We start from the raw sequence: 22,667 nt of genomic DNA on the forward strand, positions 1-22,667 counted from the left end.
AATTTGAGAAATTATTTTTGAGTTCAGAGAAGTTCTGTATATATTCGAGTTCATCATGTCAGTAATAACTGAGCATTTACAATCGAAAATTGAAAATATTACGAACTCAAAATATGACTTTATATCTTCACAAAGTTACAGTGAAAACGAATTGATAACAGTGACAAAAATTATCAGATACGTACTGAAATGTTGCATCTCATTGAATATATTTCTCTCTATTGATGCAACAGAACCATATGTGCTGTATGCATTTTGATATCTCTTTCTTTTCGCAGTGAGGTATTTACTATCAATGAGACAGAATATCTAAATAAGCCAAGTGCAAGCGTGGCAGTTATAAAAGATAACACATCAATAAATTATGACACTGAATTCATTCGAAGTTTACAATATATGATACAGATATTCAATGCTATTTAATTTACAAAAAGGGAAAACATCGAATCAGAGAATCTAATAGTGAAGCTGTAACTTCTAAATCACCACTGCCTCAATCTAGATATAAAAATTGAAATAGAAGAAAAAATGTTATAAAATTATAACACAGTATAATTTGAATACTAAGTTACATTTTGTCATTTACAATAATTGTGTTGCACATCTTAAAAGTAGAGTTTCCAATGCCTGATACACTGATGGAATGAAGAGTGAAATCACGTTGAGACCACTTACCGAAAATCTCACCTCCACTAGCATATTCGGTTACAAGGTAGATCATTTTCTCGGTTTCCATTACCTGAAAGAACACAGCTTATATTAAACATACAACACATTTTGTAATGACTAAAAAGAACAATAGCAATTTCTATCATTGATCTCTGGGATTCCTCACATTGTCTTTGAAAGAAAAACGTACGTGCCAAAGAGGAAGCAAGAAGTGTCGGGCAGGAATGAATGTATGAGACAGTGGAGTGATCGAACAATATTATTCTACAGTGTGAGGCAAAACAAACTATAATGAAATTACAACCATGCTCTGGACATTAAGATACGTCATTATAACATGCAAGATGACGACGGCAACACATATCTAACTATACTGGTATAGCATGTGTTCAAAATGTGCACCCTCACGCTCGCGCATTCACTGTTCACAACTGTCCTGTAGATTATCAAACACACTGATGAACACAGGTCGCCGCTGCAAGGACATAAAACATGACTGTATCTTCTCTCGTAATTCGGGAACAGTCCTAGGTGAGTCATCTTTGCTAGGGGCTTTACGTCGCGCCGACACAGATAGGTCTTATGGCGACGATGGGATAGGAAAGGCCTAGGAGTTGGAAGGAAGCGGCCGTGGCCTTAATTAAGGTACAGCCCCAGCATTTGCCTGGTGTGAAAATGGGAAACCACGGAAAACCATTTTCAGGGCTGCCGATAGTGGGATTCGAACTTACTATCTCCCGGATGCAAGCTCTCAGGCGCGCGCCTCTACGCGCACGGCCAACTCGCCCGGTAAAAGGTGAGTCATCTAAGTAGAAAACTGATTCTTTTATCATGCCCCATATGAAGGCACATGGGGGCGTGTGATCGGAGAGTGAAAAGGGTGGGGGAATTCCGTTCTACAGGACACTAAGCGATCTCCGAAGTGTTGTTGCGAAGGGCGAGTGTCCGAACGGCGGAAACAGAGCACTTGTAAAATGCTGTAACTGCGAGGGGTCACACGCGGCCAATTATTAACAATGCCCCAGCCGCAGGGCCTACGAAAGCTGTCTTAAGGGCTAAGAAACCAAGGGGCCCGGGGTGAGTGGCTCAGACGGTTGAGGCGCTGACCTTCTGACCCGAACTTGGCAGGTTCAATCCGGGCTCAGTCCAGTGGTATTTGAAGGTGCTCGAATACGCCACCCTCGTGTCGGTAGATTTACTGGCACGTAAAAGAACTAAGCACGTAAAAGGGCTGAACTAAGCGCGGCCGCTCCGAGGCTCCAAAACGCCCTTCAGGAAAACAGGACACTAACAAAGAAACAGACCCTTCTGGCAGAGACAGGACGCACAGAGAAACACTGAAACCGAGACTAAACCCCAACAGGACCCCAACCCACCATGCCTCGGATCAACTCAAGATACCAATGAATAAAGCCTTAACAAAGTAAAGTAGGAATCAACCCAAACCCAAGCCTGACTAGAACAGGAAACTTAACCCCCCCCACACCTGCCAGCTTCCCCCTAGCAGTAACTGCACTCTAGTCTATCGAGCATGGGTGTCAAACCTTGCCCGCAGTAAGAAATACTGACCCGCAGCACATTTATCACTCAGAACGAAAATAATAATGAACCTTGGGTATGGCAGGTAGAAACTTACATAGCGTTTTTCTAGGCGCAACGGCAGAATGTTTTATACGAGAGAGAGAGAGAGAGAGAGAGAGAGAGAGAGAGAGAGAGAGAAAGATATGAACTGATTGTACATATTGTCACAAGATAATTTACGAAGGATTCCAGCTACTACCAAGTTCATACGAGGTCAGACTATTTTACTGAACTAGGGTATAAGAAAGCTCCCAGCCACGCCATTTTTGCAGGAAAATATAGAAATCATACCTGGTACAGTCTTATAATATGGGGATGACGAAGCTTCGTCATTATTTGGATTTCACGAAAAATCTTCTTTAAGTTCTCTTCATCTAATTTCGTCTTGTCGATAATTTTTATTGCAACCTGGAACAAAATAAAATCAGAAAATCAAAATAGAGCAGATAAGCAGACAAATATGGCATCAACAGAGAATGTTTTAAAGAAAGATTTCTAGTATTATGGGCAAAGTACAATAATTGCATATAATGTACACTAACAAGAAAACTTTTCCAACTGTAAGTCTCCGATCTGATTGAGATTTGGTACGACTTCAGTAGAATGCTTTATTCAGCCGTATCAAAATTAGATGCCCAGTCGTATATTTAGCACCTGTATTGGGATGTTAAGATTTGCTCGTTTAAGCATCGCATAGACAGGAGTGAGCGGTGGGAAGCGGACAGGTGTGGGGAAGTAATGTGTGTGCGAGAAAGAAAGAGTGAGAACATGACACATGAAATGGCCGGCCGCCCCGCCTCTACCTGCTTCCCGCCGCTCACTCCTGCTTATGCGGTGCTTAAATGAGCAAATTTTGACATCCCAAAACAGGTGCTAAGTATATGACCGGGCATCTAATTTTGATACGGCTGAATAAAGCATTCCTACAGAAGTCGTTGTACCAAATCTTAATCAGATCGGAGACTTACAGATGGAAGGGTGTCCTTGTAAGTAGTCTACAAAAGTACACGCTAACCAAACAACATATCACTTAGCGTTGCCCTCCCCTCCCCATGGGCTGATACCGCAAGATACACAGTAATAGTATTGTCGAAACTCGAGAACAATAAATTCAACACACTGATACCAACAAGTTTAGTATCTGATTTGTCTCTAGTGCAGAACATTGGCTAATATCTCACCTATAACCCACTATTTCGGTTTGTATCAGATAACAGACAGGTTCTCTATTTGATAATACACTAATGTGAATCATCATAAAACTCTGAGGTGCAGTAAAGTGCAGTGATCACGAGAGAGAGTTACATTTAAATCAAATTCATTGGCACTTTTTCAGAGGCCTCATCATACATAGCTTCATAGCCAGAGGGTTCGTACATCTGAATTAACAATTAATAAATTTTATCACTTCCATTCGCTGTCGTGGCCCGCTGTGTCCAAGGAAACATTTCATTATACAAGCAAATGAAATGGCGTATGGCTTTTAGTGCCGGGAGTGTCCGAGGATATGTTCGGCTCTCCAAATGCATGTCTTTGATTTGACGCCCGTAGGCGAACTGCGCGTTGTGATGAGGATGAAATGATTATGAAGACAACATATACACCCAGTCCCCGCGCCACGGGAATTAACCAATAATGGTTAAAATTCCTGACCCTGCCAGGAATCGAACCCGGGACCCCTGTGAACCATTTAGCCATGGAGCCGGACATTATACAAGTAATAAATTGCATTACGGTAACTCAGATATCCCTTTCAGATAACGATAGAAAGTATGTTTAAACAAATCTCAAAGTTCTGGACGATCGTTTAAACTGGCCGTGGGAAAATAATCATGTCTCGAAACAAATCCATTCGCATCTGACGTGCGCAGTTGTTTTTTAAAAGGTAGGAACCATTTGTGTAACGATCAATGATCGTACCTGCATTGTTTTCGATATTTTTTATTCCGCTGTAGCTATACGAATCGTCCAAACGTTCTGTGGACAGGATGGAACAAAATATTCAAGGGAATTGCTTGAACTAACGCTGCCATCTGGTATATACAGGGTGGTCGGAAACGGACGTGAACCGTGTATGTTAGCGTTAGAGCGCTAGTCATACTGATAGGTAATTTGAAAAAATTACGTGGATACCTCGCGCCGTTGTCATTTTATCAGCTGCTGAAGTTAGCCAATCCGATTGTTTCGCGGGTGAAGTCAAATGGGCTTTAGGAGGCGGTGTTGCTAAATCTGCACGTGGCTTGGTCGGGCTTGAGAGCCATGCCAAGAAAATGAACGTCAAACACTAAAACACTGTGGGTTTCAGTACCGTAGTGTGCTTGCTGTGGGCCAAGCCCATCAGCAGAGAGGTCCTTTTTCAATTCCCTTCCTTGAAGAAGTTTATTTCTTCTATTGGTGCTCTCAAGCCGGTCATAAGCCACGCGGAGATTTAGCAACTCCGCCTCACAAAGCCCATCTGAAATCACCCGCGAAACGATCTGATTGGCTAACTTCAGCAGCTGATAAAATGACGTGTCGGTGCGACGTAAAGCACCTAGCAAAAAAAAAAAAAAAAAAAAAAAAAAAAAAAATGACAACGGCGCTAAATATCTAATTATTGTTTTCCAATTATTTATCACTATCCGTATGACCACCACCCTAACGCTCGTGTACCCGGTTCTCGTTGTTTTCGAGCACCCTGTATATGACACTTGTGCAAAATGAACATTTTAAAAGAAATAAATTATATTTTTATGTAAATTAATATGACTGCCAAATTCAATTAATAATTTTGACACTCATACAATTTTTGTTTTTCATCTTCAACCACAGGACAGTTTCTTCGCTATCCTGTAAAATTAGGTGTCTCGGGTTCGAGGTCCGCGGGAGTCTCATTTCTACTTTTTCTACTTCAGCACTGACAGAAAGATATTTCATATACAAACTTGCTTAACTGATTTAAACTTACGTCATTATGTAATAGAAGGGAGATTCTTCAACAAATATTCTTGTACAAACTGATTAATAATGTGACTGATGACAGTGACTTGCTAGAGTGAACTTTAATGTGAAAAACGAATTTACGGACACAACAATTTTATTGTGAACACCCAAAAACAGCAAGTCATAGAAATTTCCCAGTGGTCTGAATGTGTCGAATCGTTTTAACAAAATTGGTTCATGTAATCAGAGAATTGATTTTACTATAACTCTTCGAAATTTCGTGCATCATGTGGAAACTATAACTGCACAGTGGCCCTCTGAACTAAAAGCAAATAATATAATATTATTTCATAGTTGGTATAAATAATAATAATAATAATAATAATAATAATAATAATAATAATAATGGCTTTACGTCCCACTAACTATTTTTACGGTTTTCGGAGACATCGACGTGCAGGGATTTAGTCCCGCAGGAGTTCCTTTACGTGCCAGTAAATTTACCGACACGAAGCTCACTTATTTAAGCACCTTAAAATACAACCGGACTGAACCGGGATCGAACCTGCCAAGCTGGGGTCAGAAGGCCAGCGCCTCAACCGTCTGAGCCACTCGGCCCGGCAATAATGTACACAAGGAACGAGTATAACAGGGATATTTTGTTAAAACTACTATATTTTTCTCCCTTTTCTTTCCCCCTTTTGCGCAGCAAAATCATTTTAGCTGTATTACTGACACTTGTAACTTGACAAATCTTCGTTCTCTCTTATTTTTTTAACTAGAGCCTACTGCTGCAGTGATAATAAGAGATGAAAGAGTGAAATGACTTACGGTTTACAATGAAAATTAAATCTAGGAGGATCGTAAACGTGTTTATAAATTTCCACGGACAAATAAAAAACTTTCTTTTATGAGTTGCTTTACGTCGCACCACATTATGGCGACGATGGGATAGGAAAGGGCTAGGAGTGGGAAGGAAGCGACCATAGCCTTAAAGTACAGCCCCAGCATTTGCCTGATGTGAAAATGGGAAACTACGGAAAACCATCTTCAGGATTGCTGACCGCGCAGCCACTCGTTCGGTAACATATTATTATTATTATTATTATTATTATTATTATTATTATTATTATTATTATTATTATTATTATTCGTGAACGGTCTCTTTCAGAACACACGAAGCTTTAATTATGATTTCGTTTGCGGAGGATCCAGGATGCTTTTATCTGTTCACTCAAGATCCTCTTCTTTTCTTCCGTCCACTTGGTACCTGCTCTTTTTTTTTTTACTTCATTCACCGTAGTAACTTTCCACTTGTCAATTTTCTTTCCATATATATTTCGATTCAAAATTTCTTCAGGTTGAATTTGTGCGTTCATCATGTCTGCTTTTGTTTGTTATGTCCAAGGGAAATTATTCAGTTTATCAACTCTTTCAAGAATTTGTTGGATTAGTCTGGTTTCTGGAAGCCTCTTAACATGTCCATAAAATTTTAGCCTCCTTTTCCTGAGGTCTGCCGCAATATTAGATAATTTTTCTGTGGATTTCCGGGATTGGAGGCGGTACCCTTCTTTCGTGTGTCTTGGTCCTAACATTTTCCTCATGATTTTTCACTCTTCTCTTTTCGAGCTAGCCCTTTTTATGAAGCGTTAAAGTTTCCCCTCCACATAACGCCTCAGGTTTGATTACAGTATTGTAATGTTTAATCTTAACGTGGAGAGACATACATTTTTGTTGTAGATTTCTCTTGTTCTCCCATATCCTCTTCTGATTTTTTGGACACGGTTGTTTTGGGCTATTTTTTTCTTGTCCGGTTGGTTCGAGGATTTCGCCCAGGTATTTGAAGTGAGGGACTCTGTTGATTTGTCCGTATTTTGTACTGAGACTATGGATGTCTGGTTTTGAACAGAAAAATTCAGCTCTCTGGAAGGAGATATGAATTCCGACCTTTTGGGCACTTTCTTGGAGAATTTCAACTTGATTTATCGCTATGACTTCGTCGCTGGACAAAAGGGCCATGTCATCCGCGAAGGCTAAGCATGAAATGTCAAGCTTGTTTTCTTTTCTGTCCCAATACTTACTGGGTTCCAGCTATTTTTCGCTTTCAGTTCATTTTCCCATTCCCTCATTACCGTATCTAGGGCGAGGCTGAAGAGGAGGGTGACAATCCATCTCCTTGCCGGACAAAGTTAGGTTGGTTTTTTTTTAGTCCCTGTTTCTTCAGGATGTTGAACAGAGATTGACGATCAACTGAATCATAAGCCTTCTTGAAATCTAAGAAGGTACAGATGATTGGGAGGTTTCTGAGGGCTCTAAATTTTAGAGCGGTTTTGAGGTTGAAGACCTGTTCAGTGCACGATCTGTGAGGGCGGAACCCAGCTTGATATTCACAATTATTATGATTATTATTATTATTATTATTATTATTATTATTATTATTATTATTATTATTATTATTCCGTGATGCTATTGCTAGCGTGGTGCATTCCCTGTAAGCCGGACAGTCCGACGAGGGTGGACGGCTTCTGTCGGGTATAGGAAACTGCGTGCTAGTGTGGTGGAGAGTAGTGTTTTGTGGGCGTATATGCGATGCTGAAATATTGACAGCGCAAATACTCAGTCCCCGAGTCGAGGAAATTACCCATTCAAAATAGGGATCTGATAGGGAATCGAATCCGGGGCCGGGCCAAAGGCGCAGGACAGATATAAGTTAATAGAAACAAGAAGACAGATACAAGTTAAAAGAAAAAGGAATATAAAAAATAAAAATGAGGCGCTAGTTGACCTCGCGTGGAAGACAGGGACGCTGATCACTGATCACCAGGGACCGAATTTTAAAGGCAATCCCTTTCTTCTTCGAAACATGAAATAATTAATCAAGGTGTTCAAACCTGTCATCTACCGACCAAATTACGTGGTTTTGAGTTCCCCTTTTAGTCCGCATTTCCTTTTTTAAATATTTCTTATTTTGGTCTTTTTTCGTGACAGATATTGCAAAAATGTAGCTACTTTATATGTACTATTTTTCCGATGAACCTATAATATCCTGAGACAAGCGAAAATGGCTTATGATAAAAATGATTTGTCTTCTGATTCCCCTAAATTCCTATAGATGTCGGCAACCTATCGAAATCATAGGTGAAGGTTTTTGTTTTGTTTTTTCCTCTATCGGGCGGCAATTATTCAAACCTGATGCACGGAAATTGACGAATTTTTCAACGAGAACAGTTACTCGTAGAAAGTTTATGTGCAAGAGGATTAGAAAGCTTTCGCGTATGAGCATCAACTTATCTTCACGCTTTGGGCTCTGCGGAAATATTGTTCGTAATCGTCGTTGGACTCGTCCAGTGTGACTTGTAGCACATGTTGCGTCAATGAGATTTGATTAGAAGCACATGGGAAAGGCTCCGTATAATTTGTTGAAATTCTTTACTAGATTTTAGACCTTTATGCGAATTAAGTGAACTAATTTATGAACATTTATGCTTTGTGCTGTGACAGCTTGTGTAAAGTAAAACTGCAAAGGTGGTTCCAAGCCGTAGCTAGGTACGGAATGCAGTAAAGTGAACTATTTCAAGGAGAGTAAGATTATCCGCTGTTCTTTGTGTGACGTCAATAATAAGGTATAAACCATACAAAAGACAGAATAATTCAACATTTTCAATATATAACGCAGCTGAAGAAGACACAGAAAAAAAAAGCACTTCATGGGAAAACTTTGACAGTCGTTCGTATAGACATCTTTGCAGGAGGCAGAAGTGAACAGTGAGAAACAGAACACTTTTTTCATCGACCTTACAGCTGCCTTTGTACAACGCGGCATTCCCGTTCACAAAGTGAATATGCTTTCGACGAAGAATTTCTTTGAAAATACATAGAAATATCTGACTCGGATGAAATCACTGTGCGAAAGAATTACTTGCAGCCAAGATACGAAGCCAATGCAGAAAATATTTAAGAAATAATAGATTATCTCTTTTGTTTTATTGTGGATGAAACACCCGATTCTGTCTTGGAAAATATCCTGAATATTCTTGTGATGTCCCAATCGGGAGAGCCGCCAATGCCAATGTTGTTTGCAATGTATGCATTGCAAACAGTCAACTCTACAGCAATCATGTAGAGTTTCAATGACTGCTGCTGCAAACCGTGCAAGGAAATACGGTAAGTTGTTACTCTCCAGGCAGGACACATGGTCTCAGCATTTGGACAGTTGAAACCTCTACTGTATATCCCAATCTCCATCACGTAACTTTTTTTTTTTTTTTTACTAGGAGCTTTACGTCGCACCGACACAGATAGGTCTTATGGCGACGATGGGATAGGAAAGGCCTAGGAGTTGGAAGGAAGCGGCCGTGGTACAGCCCCAGCATTTGCCTGGTGTGAAAATGGGAAACCACGGAAAACCATCTTCAGGGCTGCCGATAGTGGGATTCGAACCTACTATCTCCCGGATGCAAGCCCACAGCCGCGCGCCTCTACGCGCACGGCCAACTCGCCCGGTCATCACGTAACCTGTGTTGCTCACTCTTTACATAGGGTATGCGAAGCAGTCTGGAGATGAATACCAGAAACCAAATTCCTTTACATCCGAACTCAAAGAAGACTCATAGAATACACCGTTAGAGACATTACAAGCTTAAGTTTCCCTTTATAACCAGTTAGGGAACACGGATTTCATGAGACGTTTTTCTAAGTGAGAATTTTAACTTTAAAGAGATTTTGTTATGCTTAGACGATTAAGAATATACAGCTGTAGCACAAGGAAAGACTTATTGAGGAATCAAAATTTGGAAACTGAACTGTGTACAGAGCACTCCTTCAAATTTCTGCTGGGTGCCATCGTGAGGCGACAATGTCCAAGGAGATCCAGTGGAGTGTGGTAGAAGAAATGAACAGCATGTTGGATGGATTTGCTAAAGACTAGTTGAAACAAAGCTTATCAAAGAATCCAGATATTAGAAACTAATAAAGCGTGCTGATTTATAGAATTCAGGATAACTAAATTTTCACCGATGGTTTCGGTTGATGTTCAGCAGTCATTATCTGTTTATAAAGAGATTCTGCATTCAAAGAAGCAGAATCGGACTTTTAAACATATTGAAATGTTGAATGTGATCAATTACAACACTTTCTGTATGCTGTGAAGTGATACATGCAAGACTGTGTGTGTCATGTGTATCTATGAATGCGCTGGAGTGGGTTTTCAACGAAAATAGCTATGTTTAGAGAAAGTAACATAGTCCTTTCTAAGTCCTATTTTTGCCTATGACTTTCCCTTTGTGCAAAAAATGTTTTCTTTAAATCCAGTCTATACTTACCACTAGACCAGTGGTGCTACAGGTTGCCAACATATATGCAGCTCGTACGTCCTAACGTAAGTACAGTTTTATGATCATTTAAAACCAGTTTCAAGAAGTCTATTTAAAGAGTCATGAACTCACGGTATAAAAATTGTAAATACACCACTAGAAAAATGTAAACTAATATATTTAACTAACGGTTCTTGTAAAATCACCGACATAAGCAGAGATCGATGCAATACATCACTCACTAGCAACTTCGCCGAAAGATCAAGAAACGCTCTGATCAGTGGTAGAAGTGATTAGGTGATTGTTGTCTCGGAGGGCACAGCAACACTGCACCCCTCCTTATATTAGCCTTATGTCATTACGATCCTTTCGCCTGAAAAGAGAAAAAGGGGGGGGGGGCGTGGCGCCAGCGTAAGCTGTTATTATTTTACTAATCTATAAGTTACTAATTTGACAACCAATTACATTTGAGTTATATTTTATATTCCTACCTTTTCGGTGAAATCTTGTGGTATTTTCTCCACTGTCGATCCTTTGGGAGGATAATTCATTTGTGATTGAATCCCAAGAACTATTTCATTTATAACTTTTTCGGTTTATACAGACCACCACAATCGGCACAATTACTCAACGAGTTAACAGGCGTTTCTGAACAGTCTCCTTCTCTGCTATCAATAAGGTACTCAAAATTCCTTCCTTCTCGTGATAAGACTTCTCAATAATAATAATAATAATAATAATAATAATAATAATAATAATAATAATAATAATAATAATAATAATAATAATAATAATTTCATTTTAGACCACTATGCCTTTCAGCGTTCAGTCTGCAAACCTCTGTGAATTAAGTAAACTAGTTATGTGGCCTCGTTTAGTTCCACACCTCTTATCTTTAAATCAATAGAGACAGTCTCACTATCATTGTCTTGGTCAGCCTCTACTTCTCTTACCACCCATTACCGAATTCATTGTTCTTCTAGGTAACATCCTCCTCCATTCGCCTCACATGACCCCAACAACGAAGACAGTTTATGTGTACAGATCCATACAGTTTATCCTAACTTAGCGTTTATCTCCTCATTCCGAGACTCTCCTGCCATTGTTCCCACCTACTTGTACCAGCGATCATTCTTGCTACTTTCACGTCTGTTACTTCTCACTTCTGAGTGCACGCAGCGTTTATTTCCGCAATCCAAATTCGGTGTGAAGTGAGACCGGAGTAAAGATACAGTAGTTTCGTCCGGGAACTGACTTCTTTCTTACAGAATACTGTTGATCACAACTGCGAGCTCAATACATTAGCTTTGCTGCTTCTCTCTCACTCTATACTACTACCATCATGGGTGAATACACATCTTAAATACTTGATTTTTTTCCAGTGGTTTTACGTCGCACTAACACACTGAAGGTTTTCAGCGACGCAATAATGGGAGAGGACTATGATTGAGAAGGAGGCGGTCGTAGCCTTAATTAAGGCATAGCCCCAGTATTTTTGGTGTGAATATGGGAAACCACAGAAAACCATCTTCAGGGCTGCCGACGGTGGGAATCGAACCCACCACGAATGCAAGCTCACAGCTACGCGACCCTGACCCCATGGCCAACTCGCTCGGTATTATTATTACTTTCAAAAATCGTGATACAATTAAAGGATCGGATATTAAATTGCATATTGTCGGGCTGAGTGGCTCAGACAATTGAGGTGCTGGCCTTCTGGAACTTGGCAGGCTCGATCCTGGCTCAGCCCAGTGATATTTGAAGGTGCTCAAATATGTCAGCCTCGTGTTGGCAGATTTACTGGCACGTAAAAGAATTGCGGGACAAAATTCCGGCAACTCGGCGTCTCCGAAAACCGCGAAAGTAGTTAGTGGGATGTAAATCAAATAATAACAAAAATTTGCATAGTTTATAAAAGCAATGAACGCGCTATATATTGGAGAAATGACCTGATCATAAATATTAAGGCCTATAAATAGTGTACATTACTGCTACCTGTGCACGTAAAATTAATTTGCAAAATCACAACTGAATTAAATAAATGGTCATAGTGCTACACTTGCGATATAAATACATGACAACGGTTATACTCATCAGTCATCACTGTAGCGAACCGGGATAACTGAAAGAAGAGTTACGACCCCTTGAGAAATAAGGGTAGGCTTCAACTAAATTTAAGATTCTTGTAACCTCGCTTATCTGTACCTTTGGGGTCTGAAATGAACAAGTATTGACTATGAGAAATACGATAAGAAAGATGAAAGAGAGGAGCCCAGCTAATATAAGTTCAATCAGAGCCAAACTCAGCTGTAGCCCTGTGGTCGTAAACGCATCTCAAGACGGTGGTGGTTTTTTTTTTTTTTTTTTGCTAGTTGCTTTACGTCGCACCGATACGCATAGGTCGTATGGCGACGATGAGACAGGAAAGGCCTAGGAATGGGAAGGAAGCGGCCGCGGCCTTAATTAAGGTGTGAAAATGGGAAATCACGGAAAACCCTTTTCAGGACTGCCGACAGTGGGGTTCGAACCCACTATCACCCGGCTGCGAGCTCACAGCTGTGCGCTCCTAACCGCACGGCCAACTCGCCCGGTCTCAAGACGGTAATCCTAGGGATAAATACTGGAATCTGTGATGGAATTGCGGCAACGGTAGATTTAATACAGAACAAACCAGTGGCGCAACAGCCTACTAAAGATCCTGGCCTACGAAGACAACTGCTACTCAACTGTATTGCTTGGCTTTCCTGAACAGGTCAACTGCCTCTCGTACCAACAGCTTCCACAGTTGATCTCTCAGGAGGCTGAGTGTCCCCGCTCTAACTTTCGGTCCAGAATTAAAAGCGAATTCAATTACATTACAATTATAATCGAACCCGGAACCTCCATGTGTGAGGCAGGCAAGCTAACCCTACCGCTATCACGGGGCATGCTCACTTAATATAGAACTATAGGCCTACAGTACTGACATTAACATGAAGTCCGTTTACGTCTTGGTCTATTTTTCAATGCACTAGAAAATACTACCGGAACTGTAAAAAACCCTCACCTGGTATAACTTTCTTCAACTATTGCATCGGTATAAAAACTAATCAGTGCGCGTTTGGTCATCACATACTTCCGAACAAGCAATACAGGGAGATCACAGTGACGAAGGAACGGAGAGCCAGAATGAAGGTCTGCTTAATTAAGAACCAGAGACCAAGGAAGTGTTTCAAGAGCAAAGGCCGTGTCGTGAATCTACCAGCACAGCATGGGGCCTGATCATTTTTTAAATTAGTGTTCCATCAGGAAACTAATGATAGTTCAATGAAAGAGGCTCTAAGAGTCAAGTACTTCTGCGCCAGTACTAAATAGTGCAGAAAGTTGTATTGATTAAACGGTTCAACTGTAGCTACAGCACATCCGCAAATGAAATGCACAGAACATCTGTAAATCCATTCCAAGCAGACAGTACATTAAACACTAGACGGAGATATACTAACGCATGCTGATACTGATTTTACGATAATTATTTCATTTATAATTCACAGTATCGGTACATCGAACATTTTAAGTGTCAAGCAAAATTTTATTAAATCCTTAAGGAATACGATTTTGAGCCTTAACTTACACTAAGTAGTAGTTGTAGTAGTAGTAGTAGTAGTAGTAGTAGTAGTAGTAGTAGTGGTAGTAGTAGAAAACGTCTCTCCGACAGTCTTAAGATACGTGATAACGCTGGAATTCACACCAACAAGGAAAACCTTAATGCGCCAGTTTATTATTATCGTATGCATCATACAATATTACAAAATAATTTTAAAGATATACACAATATATACAATCACATAAACGTTCCAGAATCAGACACTTAGTCGCATGACTAGATCCAAGCAATGGCCTCCTCTTCCGCTCCATGTAGGACCTGCAGCCCACCAGAATATCATATTTTCGAGCAATCTCTACGATGTGGTGTACTGTCTGAATTGCAGCACTGTCACATTGTTCCTGTAGAAACCGTACTTGTGCTTTACATTCTTTAACATGCCAGTACGGTAAATGTTTAGCTGTACCCATATCTGTCTTGGCTGACGGAAACCGGGCTCTTCAGCAGATTGATTCGTGGTTAGTTCTTGGTTACGCGGATTTCCTCTGGTCATTCTCGTGCACATTCCACCTTTGAGTGAAACACTTCCCAGCAGTTGCGTTTCTTCATCACATGCTGGTCTTCTCACGGGGAAAGACGGAAGATCTGCCTATAGAGGGATGAAATCAAATTATCTTCGGAGACTTCTATCCACTCTTTCAGAAGCGTTGCTTTCCTGCGACGGAGAGGACAAATGTTCGAAAGAACTAGAAGCCAATTCAGTGGAGTTATGACACGGGGTTCTCACATCTAAACACTCTTACAGGGAGTACTCGAACACGATCCTGCAACCTTAAAGTAGGGAGGCGAGTGTCTAATTTACTTTGTCGGTCTTATAACACATTGTGATAGTACATATATCACCCCCCCCCCCGAATTATATGTAGAAGTTAGAGATATTATTGTCAGTATTCGCTTTATTATTATTATTATTATTATTATCAGTATTTCATTTGTATATTTTGTCATTTATATTTGTAAGCTGGGAGATATCCACATATGTAGGTATGAGTAATTTGTTTTGTAGTGGGAAAGCATTGCTATCTTGTTGTGGTACTAGGAAAGTTTGATGACTCATGTAATATACCCCAGAGTTTGCTATTGTCTTGGGAGCAAGAAGAAGTTCAGGACATGCTCTTGACGAGAGCATCACTCATGATTGGCTGGCAAGGACCAATCCAGACATATTATCTGAGAGGAAGGGGAATGCTGATGTCTATAGAGGTTGATCAAACGGCGGGAACCAGACAATCACTACGGAAGAGAACCACAACTGACACACTGTACGGGAAGGAAGTGGTGCTGATACACGGTACTGGAGTGACACGGCTGCAATGGACTGGACTTCAAACGTTCGTGGAGCGTAGTCTTGTTATGTTCGTGGAAAGTGGCTGATTGTGGAGTGCTTGCGCATTAAGTATTGTAGCACTTGTGGCGGCCTGGCATTATATGTTGGTAAAAGCTATCTCAGACTTTCCATAATTTATGTTCAGGGTCGACAAGCGTGTGTTACTTAAATGTATATATATTTACAACAAGTGTTAAAGTCTGTGAACCCAGTATTACGAGGTACAGTATCTGTGTGATGTTAGAAGTGCTGATTATGAGAATTGGCAAGTAGTATTGATACAGAGACAGTGAAGGGTATTTATCTACGTATATGTGCATTGTTCATCGGACTATCTACAAATGGTAGTTTAGTTCTCGCTTTCGTTTTCCCCACTGTTTTCGTTGTTGTTGTTGTTGTTGTTGTTGTAAATATGGAGTCTTCCAGTAATATTTTGTGTGTGTATTATATGTATAATTTTGTGTGTTGATGAGGTGCTCATGCACGGATTTTGTTAAGAATATAGTTAACTACTTTAGAATCAGTGGAGTTATTGATGAACCTAGGTGCAGTTCCTACCTATTGAGTCGTTTTCAGGAGGTTAGGTAAGGCCTGCAGCAGATGTACCAGTAAGCAGCATTATGTACACGCCCTGGGATATAAAGTTTATCATGCTCTATCAAAATTCGAGGGATCCATTCTGGTGAACTCTGGCGCCCATACTACGGACATTTCGGTTCATTATGTTTATTAATTTTATTAAGTTTTTAGTAATTTTATTTATATATTCTTATTCATGATTTTATTTGTCAGTATTCATCAACAAGTTACAACATGTCTTACGGAAAATGTACTGTAGGTCTAAATTAAGTTTCCTAATGAAGACTGACAAAAACAGGGCCTTTTCAATGAATACCCATAACTGAAAGATGTTACAACGTTCAAGTTGCGTGGTTATAGCTTAAAGCCAAAGAAATAAAGTGAGTAGACCTACAGTAGAATTCCATTAGTCCGGCATCCCATAGTCCGGAACGCCTGATGGTCCGGCACCATTCCAGGATTTTTAATATTATTATCTCTTAATAATGATCCCTCCTGAACAATTTGATGCATTTGTCGAAACCATTGGAAGTGTATTTTTTATTATTTCGAAGTAAAGAGTGCAAATGTATCTGATACAATCCAGTTGTTATGTATTGACTTACTTAAATATCTCTATCTCTGGAAATATTCAATCTGGAAGGCTATGTGCTATACTGAGTATGGGAAAGCCAACCATATGATAAAAAAACAGATTTAAAAAATTGAATGTATGGGCCACGTTCAAAAACGGATGGGAACATGCCTTCAAAAATTGAAGCGGACAGAAGGAAAAGAGAAGTTGTAGATGGGAAGTCTCTAAATGTTAAAGGGAGACTTTTACAGATAAAAATATAGATGAACTTTGGCATTATTATGGAATGACAATAAGAAACAACACGATTGAAAAGAGGAGTGTGTTATTAAACTAATGATTCTGCTGATCAACATTTTACTGCAAAACGCGGTGTTAGAGCTGTTTTCACTGTACGCCTTAACCTATATCGTAGTAAGAGGTACCGCCCGATAGTCCGGCATTTTCGGTAATCCGGCACCGGGCCGGTCCCGATCGTGCCGGACTATCGGACTTCTACTGTACTAAAAGATTTGGGATCACCACAAGCGGAACTAACTGGCAACAGGACCTGATGATTAAACTCAACGTGTACTATAGCCTACGGGGGGAGGCAGATTGCACCTTTCATAGCATGTAGAAGATACGGCGGCGGTAATCTAGTAATAGAATACAGAATAATATGATATAGAGCCACAAAAAGTATGAAAAGCAATTTTGCAATTTTAAGTGACTGCAGCTATCGTGAAAATAGCCATGGGCCTTACAGTTTTACGTAGAACCCGAACAATATACACGTGACTTCTCATTTTAAAAATTCCTAGGAACCGAATCACGACTGAATTAGTGTGACACTGTCACTCAGCTAGAAAGACCTCAAGTTATCACCTGCTCTTAGTCACGCACCAGCGAATGAAATTATTCCCCGGCTCCTAAATGGCCACTTGCCCCCAACGAACACCAGACGCAAACCAAGTTTTTTACTAAAAGGACGTTCGATCGAAATTCCATTATGGAAAAATATTACGAAGAAAACGGTACGGCTCGTCCACGAATTAAACCGATTTCAAATAATATTTGAATGAATTACCATAACATTAAACCATGGTGTTTGATTAATTGTGATATAATTGGCAATATTTATTTTACAGACGTAATCCACACCGTGTAAAACATAAAACTCCATGTAACACCCATAAGAAAAAGCATAAGGCAAGGTCAAGTAGGTTATCACTCTTGAATTGCGTATTGACCTTTAGGTCATTTGCACTGAACCTATAATAGGAGAGTAATGTGTCACATTTTTATTCTATAAACGTTGCTACAGCTATTTACATGTTACTGTGAAACCTTCAGTCAATAGATAGTTCATGATTCTAGGTCCTAAGCCCCTAGTCTATTGGTCATAGCAGCTACAGAGAGTGCGATGCAATTTATCCAATGCAAGATTCCATCGGGATTCTGTCACAATTTGGAATCTCGCCCTTGTAAACAACGATGATGTATATTACAAAGAAACTATGACTTGGAGCAAAGTTTAACACAATGTTTACAAAATGAAAGGTATGCGCGCGTTTTTTGTTTGTTTTGCTATTTGTTTTACGTCGCACCGACACAAGACAAGTCTTACGGCGACGATGACATAGGACAAGGCTGGACGGGAAAGGAAGCGACTGTGGTCTTAATTAAGGTACGGCCTGGTGTGAAATGGGGTAAAAACGGGAAACCATGTTCAGGGCTGCCGACAATGGGGGTCGAACCCAGTATCTCCCGAATGCAACACAATCCAACCACCCAGCCAACTTGCTCGGCAAGACATAATTCGATAATATATTGAAGAATAATGGCTTATTCTGACAGGATGTCGACTTTTCTGATTAAAATATTTTAGAATCAATCGGGGGAGTGGAATGATGTTCTGAAAAGTAAAGAGATGAAGGATAACTTTAAATATGCAGTGACACCAACAAGAGTTTATGCCAAACTCAAGCGAGGCGCGCATAGCGAGCTGACGAGAAGGAAAGACTGTATTTGGCTGTATTCCTCCACACAGAGGACGACCAAGGAGCTACCTGGCGGAAAGAAACAGCTTCTTTGTTTCTATCCTCTGTCCTGTTGGACTCGTTCCTTAGTCGAGCCCTGCACTTACGCTAGTGAGACACGTTGATTTATTTGACACGGTCAGTGATTGTGATTATAAAGTGCACAGCAAATTATTCAACATGGTTAAGTACGCCATTGAGCAACGAGATTTTACTGTTGAAAGATATATGATCGGTGTAGCAGAAGTATTGCAAACGATTTCCGGTAAGTCCTATACCATCAAAACAATATGTCCTTGCTGTTTTTGAAAAGGAGCGCGCACCCGTCTTAAACAGAAAAAGGCATTATGAAAGAGAAACTTGAACAAATGCGAGCCAGAATTCAGGTAGTCCTCGTTAAACATCTAGCCGTTTAGCACAGGAGTGCGTTATCTCGACCACATCAATGATCAAGAGGGCTTGACATTCTGAAGTATTTCCCCTATAAGGTTTCCGTAGTGCGCAAGTGAAATGTTGAAGATCCGGTCATTCGCGTTAACTTCTGGCGATGGGTGCAACAATCAGTGCATGGCGGAGATTTAGGACATTCGTAGATCATTCGCTTATGATCATGTCTGACGAAGCTTGGTTTCACCACAGTGGATTAATTAATTCTCAGAACACTCGACACTGGAACACTGAAAATCCCCACGCGATACAACAGATACCTCTTCATGACACGAAAGTGGACGTTTGGTATGCATTTAGTGGACGAAGAATAACTGGACCCATATTTTGTTATGAAACACTGACCTCCGAACGATTCTTGAATATTATTTTCATTTCCCAACTCTTCTTTAACACCCTGACTGAGGAAGAGAGAAAATACGGCCCATTGCGTTCGATGACTGGATAATTAATAGGGAATTATGGCCAGCCCGTTCACTAAATCTCAGCATGCGTGACTTTTATAAGTGGGGAAATCTGAAACAGAAAGTTTGCTGGAACAACATGTGTACAGTTGAGGCCCCGCAAAACGAAATTAGGAAAATGATGAGTGAAATAACAGAGGACGAATTAATGCATGTGTCAAAGAATTTTCTTCGAAGGTCCCAGGTTTGCATAAACGAAAACGGAAATAATTTTCAGTAGCTGCTATGACATTAAGGAACGAAAAGGAAAAGCACTGCCTGCTTTTCATTTCTTTCCCGTTTTCATGACAATGAGGCTATTCCCTTATCCCTTCTTGTTGAAGAGAACAGCAGCTTCCTCCAGTGGGAAGAACCGGTAGGGTTCTGGGGGAATGCAGCCTGTCCCTCGCTTGAGTTTGCCGTAAACTCTTGTTTAGTGGTCAATATGTGTACGTATAATTCCGCTGGTCTAGGCAAAATGTCAAATAGTTATTTGTATATCTTACAGATTACGCACAACAAGCAGGCCTACATATATTTCTTACTGAAATACCTTTACATAAATACCACTCTATATCTGATGCTAACTGTGCTTAAGTGGCCGGTTTTCCTCTGTGTACATAGGACCCTAACCATAATTTGTTACGCTGATTCTGCTCCACCACCATATCTAAATCGACAAGATATGTGCACACGTGTCGATCGATTTCGGTACAGGGTATTTTCGGATCGGCAGTGGTGGTCTCCAGAATTTTACCTGGGATACGAACACGTTGCTACCATTACTTATCGCAAATTTCTAGTGCGATTTTCTAATCCTATATTCTGATGAAAAGTGTTATTGTTGGGCATCACTTTACTTAAATGAGAGAATATTGTGACGATTTGAATTAATAAAGACTGTTCTACGGAGCGCTAACCCGACACTGATAATCATACTTACTAGGAGATGAGAAAAAGGATTCATTTTATTTCCCATATCGATATTGGACTCAGGTAGAGTCAGAACGCATATTGTCTAACTCCAGGAATAAATACAGTATACAATGACGACAGTGAAGATGGTGGTGTTATCACTAATATTATATTTACAATAGTTCACAAGACTGATAAAAGTGTGATTTTACTATATTACGTAATATTACACAATGCAATAACAGCGCAAAACGTATTTCTAGGCATTAAACAATAATTACGAAACAATAATAATGAAGTGTGGCCTCCGGAGAGTCTGATGCAGATCTTTCGAGTTGACACCCTATAGGCCACCAGCGCGTCTGTGATGATGAGGCCCTACAAGATGAATTCTAATGTCGAAGACGGCAGAAACACCCAGCCTCCGAGTCAGAGGAATTAACCAACGAAAGTTAAAATATCCGACCCGACCGGAAATCGAAATCGGGACCTCTTGGGTCAAAAGCTAGCAAGTTAACCATTTAACACATTAAGCAGCTCATTCCTCCTCCTTCAAGAAGCAGGCAGTTTGCCTCTTTTAATAGGAAACTGCACAAAACCTTGACACTAAATAAAATATTGAAGTCATTGTCCACTAAGACCTGCCTTGCCGTGCAGGTACCGCACACGATAGATAACTCCGCATTAAACAAATGACAGGTAAACACGCACCACAGAGACCAGCTACAGCTGTCGAACTCTATTAACAACGTAGAAAGAGGCTTACGCTAGTTCGAGGTGGAATTAATGAACAATTTATTATTATTATTATTATTATTATTATTATTATTATTATTATTGGTTGTTGTTTTTGTTGCTTTTTTAAGGATATAGGTAGGTAAACTGTACGGTTGAAGCCTTAACAAACAGGAACGACAAACCCTCATATTAATAAACAAAGCCATTATGGAGAACTCCAACATCACCAAACACGACTTGAGGATCCAGCGTAGGTATTGCTGGAGCGCAACTCCCTTATTCATTAGCCAAGATTCTGCGAATGCACGCAAAGTCACCTTGAGAAGGTGAACACTATCCAGACTAGTGTCCAGACTAGGATCAAAAAAAAAAAAAAAATTCTCAAAGCAGTTCTTGTCATCTAGGCCGGACATAGGTTTCCATTACGAAGATCTTTACAAAATGATTACCGTTTCGTATATCTGTTTATAGTTAGAGCAGTGCTCCTCGAACACTGATTTATCGTGTATCAACATAACGTGTCCAGATCCTCGCGCGGACCACCCTGTAAGAGATATACGTGATTCAATATCAGTAGAATATCACCAGTCCTAAAGAAAATACCTAAAATAAGGTCAACGTAAACGAGTTTTGGCTCAAATTTTATAAATAGTTGAATTATTATTGAAATGAAAGGGAAGAAGACTTTAAAATGAGATGTTAAACTGCCAAAATTAACCAAGATTGCTCCGCTTTTAAACCAACATCATTCTTACAAGTCCATGGACTCAAGACGTTACACGGGGAACAATTGGTAAAACTGTTCATTGGTCCTCCAAGCCCTCAACTCCAGCTCACATTTCTAGATATTATAAAGTCCAGTGTTGAATTCTCGCAAAAGTACCTTTCCGAGTTACAGAAAGAGATTTCTATGTTAGATTTGTAGGTAACAGGTAAAATGTCTAAGATTTAACCGATGCTTAAATCATTTTCCCCTTATGGAGAGTGCTGTAATTATAAAGGTGATCTGCAAAAAGCTAAATGAACAATTACGGTAGTACAATAAATCAGTATTCGTTTTGTGTATTAAAAAAACTTCTTGCCGAGCCTTGTCTTCGTCTTTACCTTCTTTCTCATCATGCGACCCTCTTGGTCGAACGCAAAGCGTGATAGATGTACATAGGGAGAATACACGAGGTGCTGAGGCCTTCTTTAAAAATTCAGACAGAAACGGTACAGGAAGTGCTTCACCCGAGACGTAGAAAGAATCAGGAAGAGTGCAAGAAATGCTTATCCTGAGGCTATTGGTATATTCATACATGGAATACAATATGTATCGATTTGCAGGTCTGCTTGAGAGAAAGAGAGGAGAGGCGCTGATCCTCAGAACTAGTTGAAAGACTAAGAGGTGCAGATTCAGCGCCTTCTTAAAGGCGGACACATGGAAGAATGCAAAGAGTGCTATTTTCAACACCTGCTCATAAATACTAATGCAATTTGATGGAACACGTTCACAA

The 22,667-nt window shown here is 40.1% G+C and overlaps 1 protein-coding gene across 3 annotated transcripts in view; it reads right to left on the reverse strand.

The window, feature by feature from the left end:
- Positions 1–22,667, reverse strand: part of LOC136856864 (serine/threonine-protein kinase SIK3) — a 677,731-nt gene that overhangs the window by 109,268 nt on the left and 545,796 nt on the right. For 2 of the 3 annotated variants that reach the window (XM_068224993.1, XM_068224992.1), the window contains exons 2-3: positions 2,542–2,658; positions 676–739 (exon numbers count right to left, since the gene is read on the reverse strand). In XM_068224993.1, coding sequence (XP_068081094.1) covers positions 676–739; positions 2,542–2,658 — 181 coding nt within the window. Of the gene's footprint in view, positions 1–675; positions 740–2,541; positions 2,659–22,667 lie in introns of those variants that run through there. The other variant, XM_067135068.2, reaches the window with a different exon arrangement.

The sequence above is a fragment of the Anabrus simplex genome, chromosome 1, assembly GCF_040414725.1.
Source record: "Anabrus simplex isolate iqAnaSimp1 chromosome 1, ASM4041472v1, whole genome shotgun sequence".
In the NCBI taxonomy this organism is placed as follows: domain Eukaryota; kingdom Metazoa; phylum Arthropoda; class Insecta; order Orthoptera; family Tettigoniidae; genus Anabrus; species Anabrus simplex.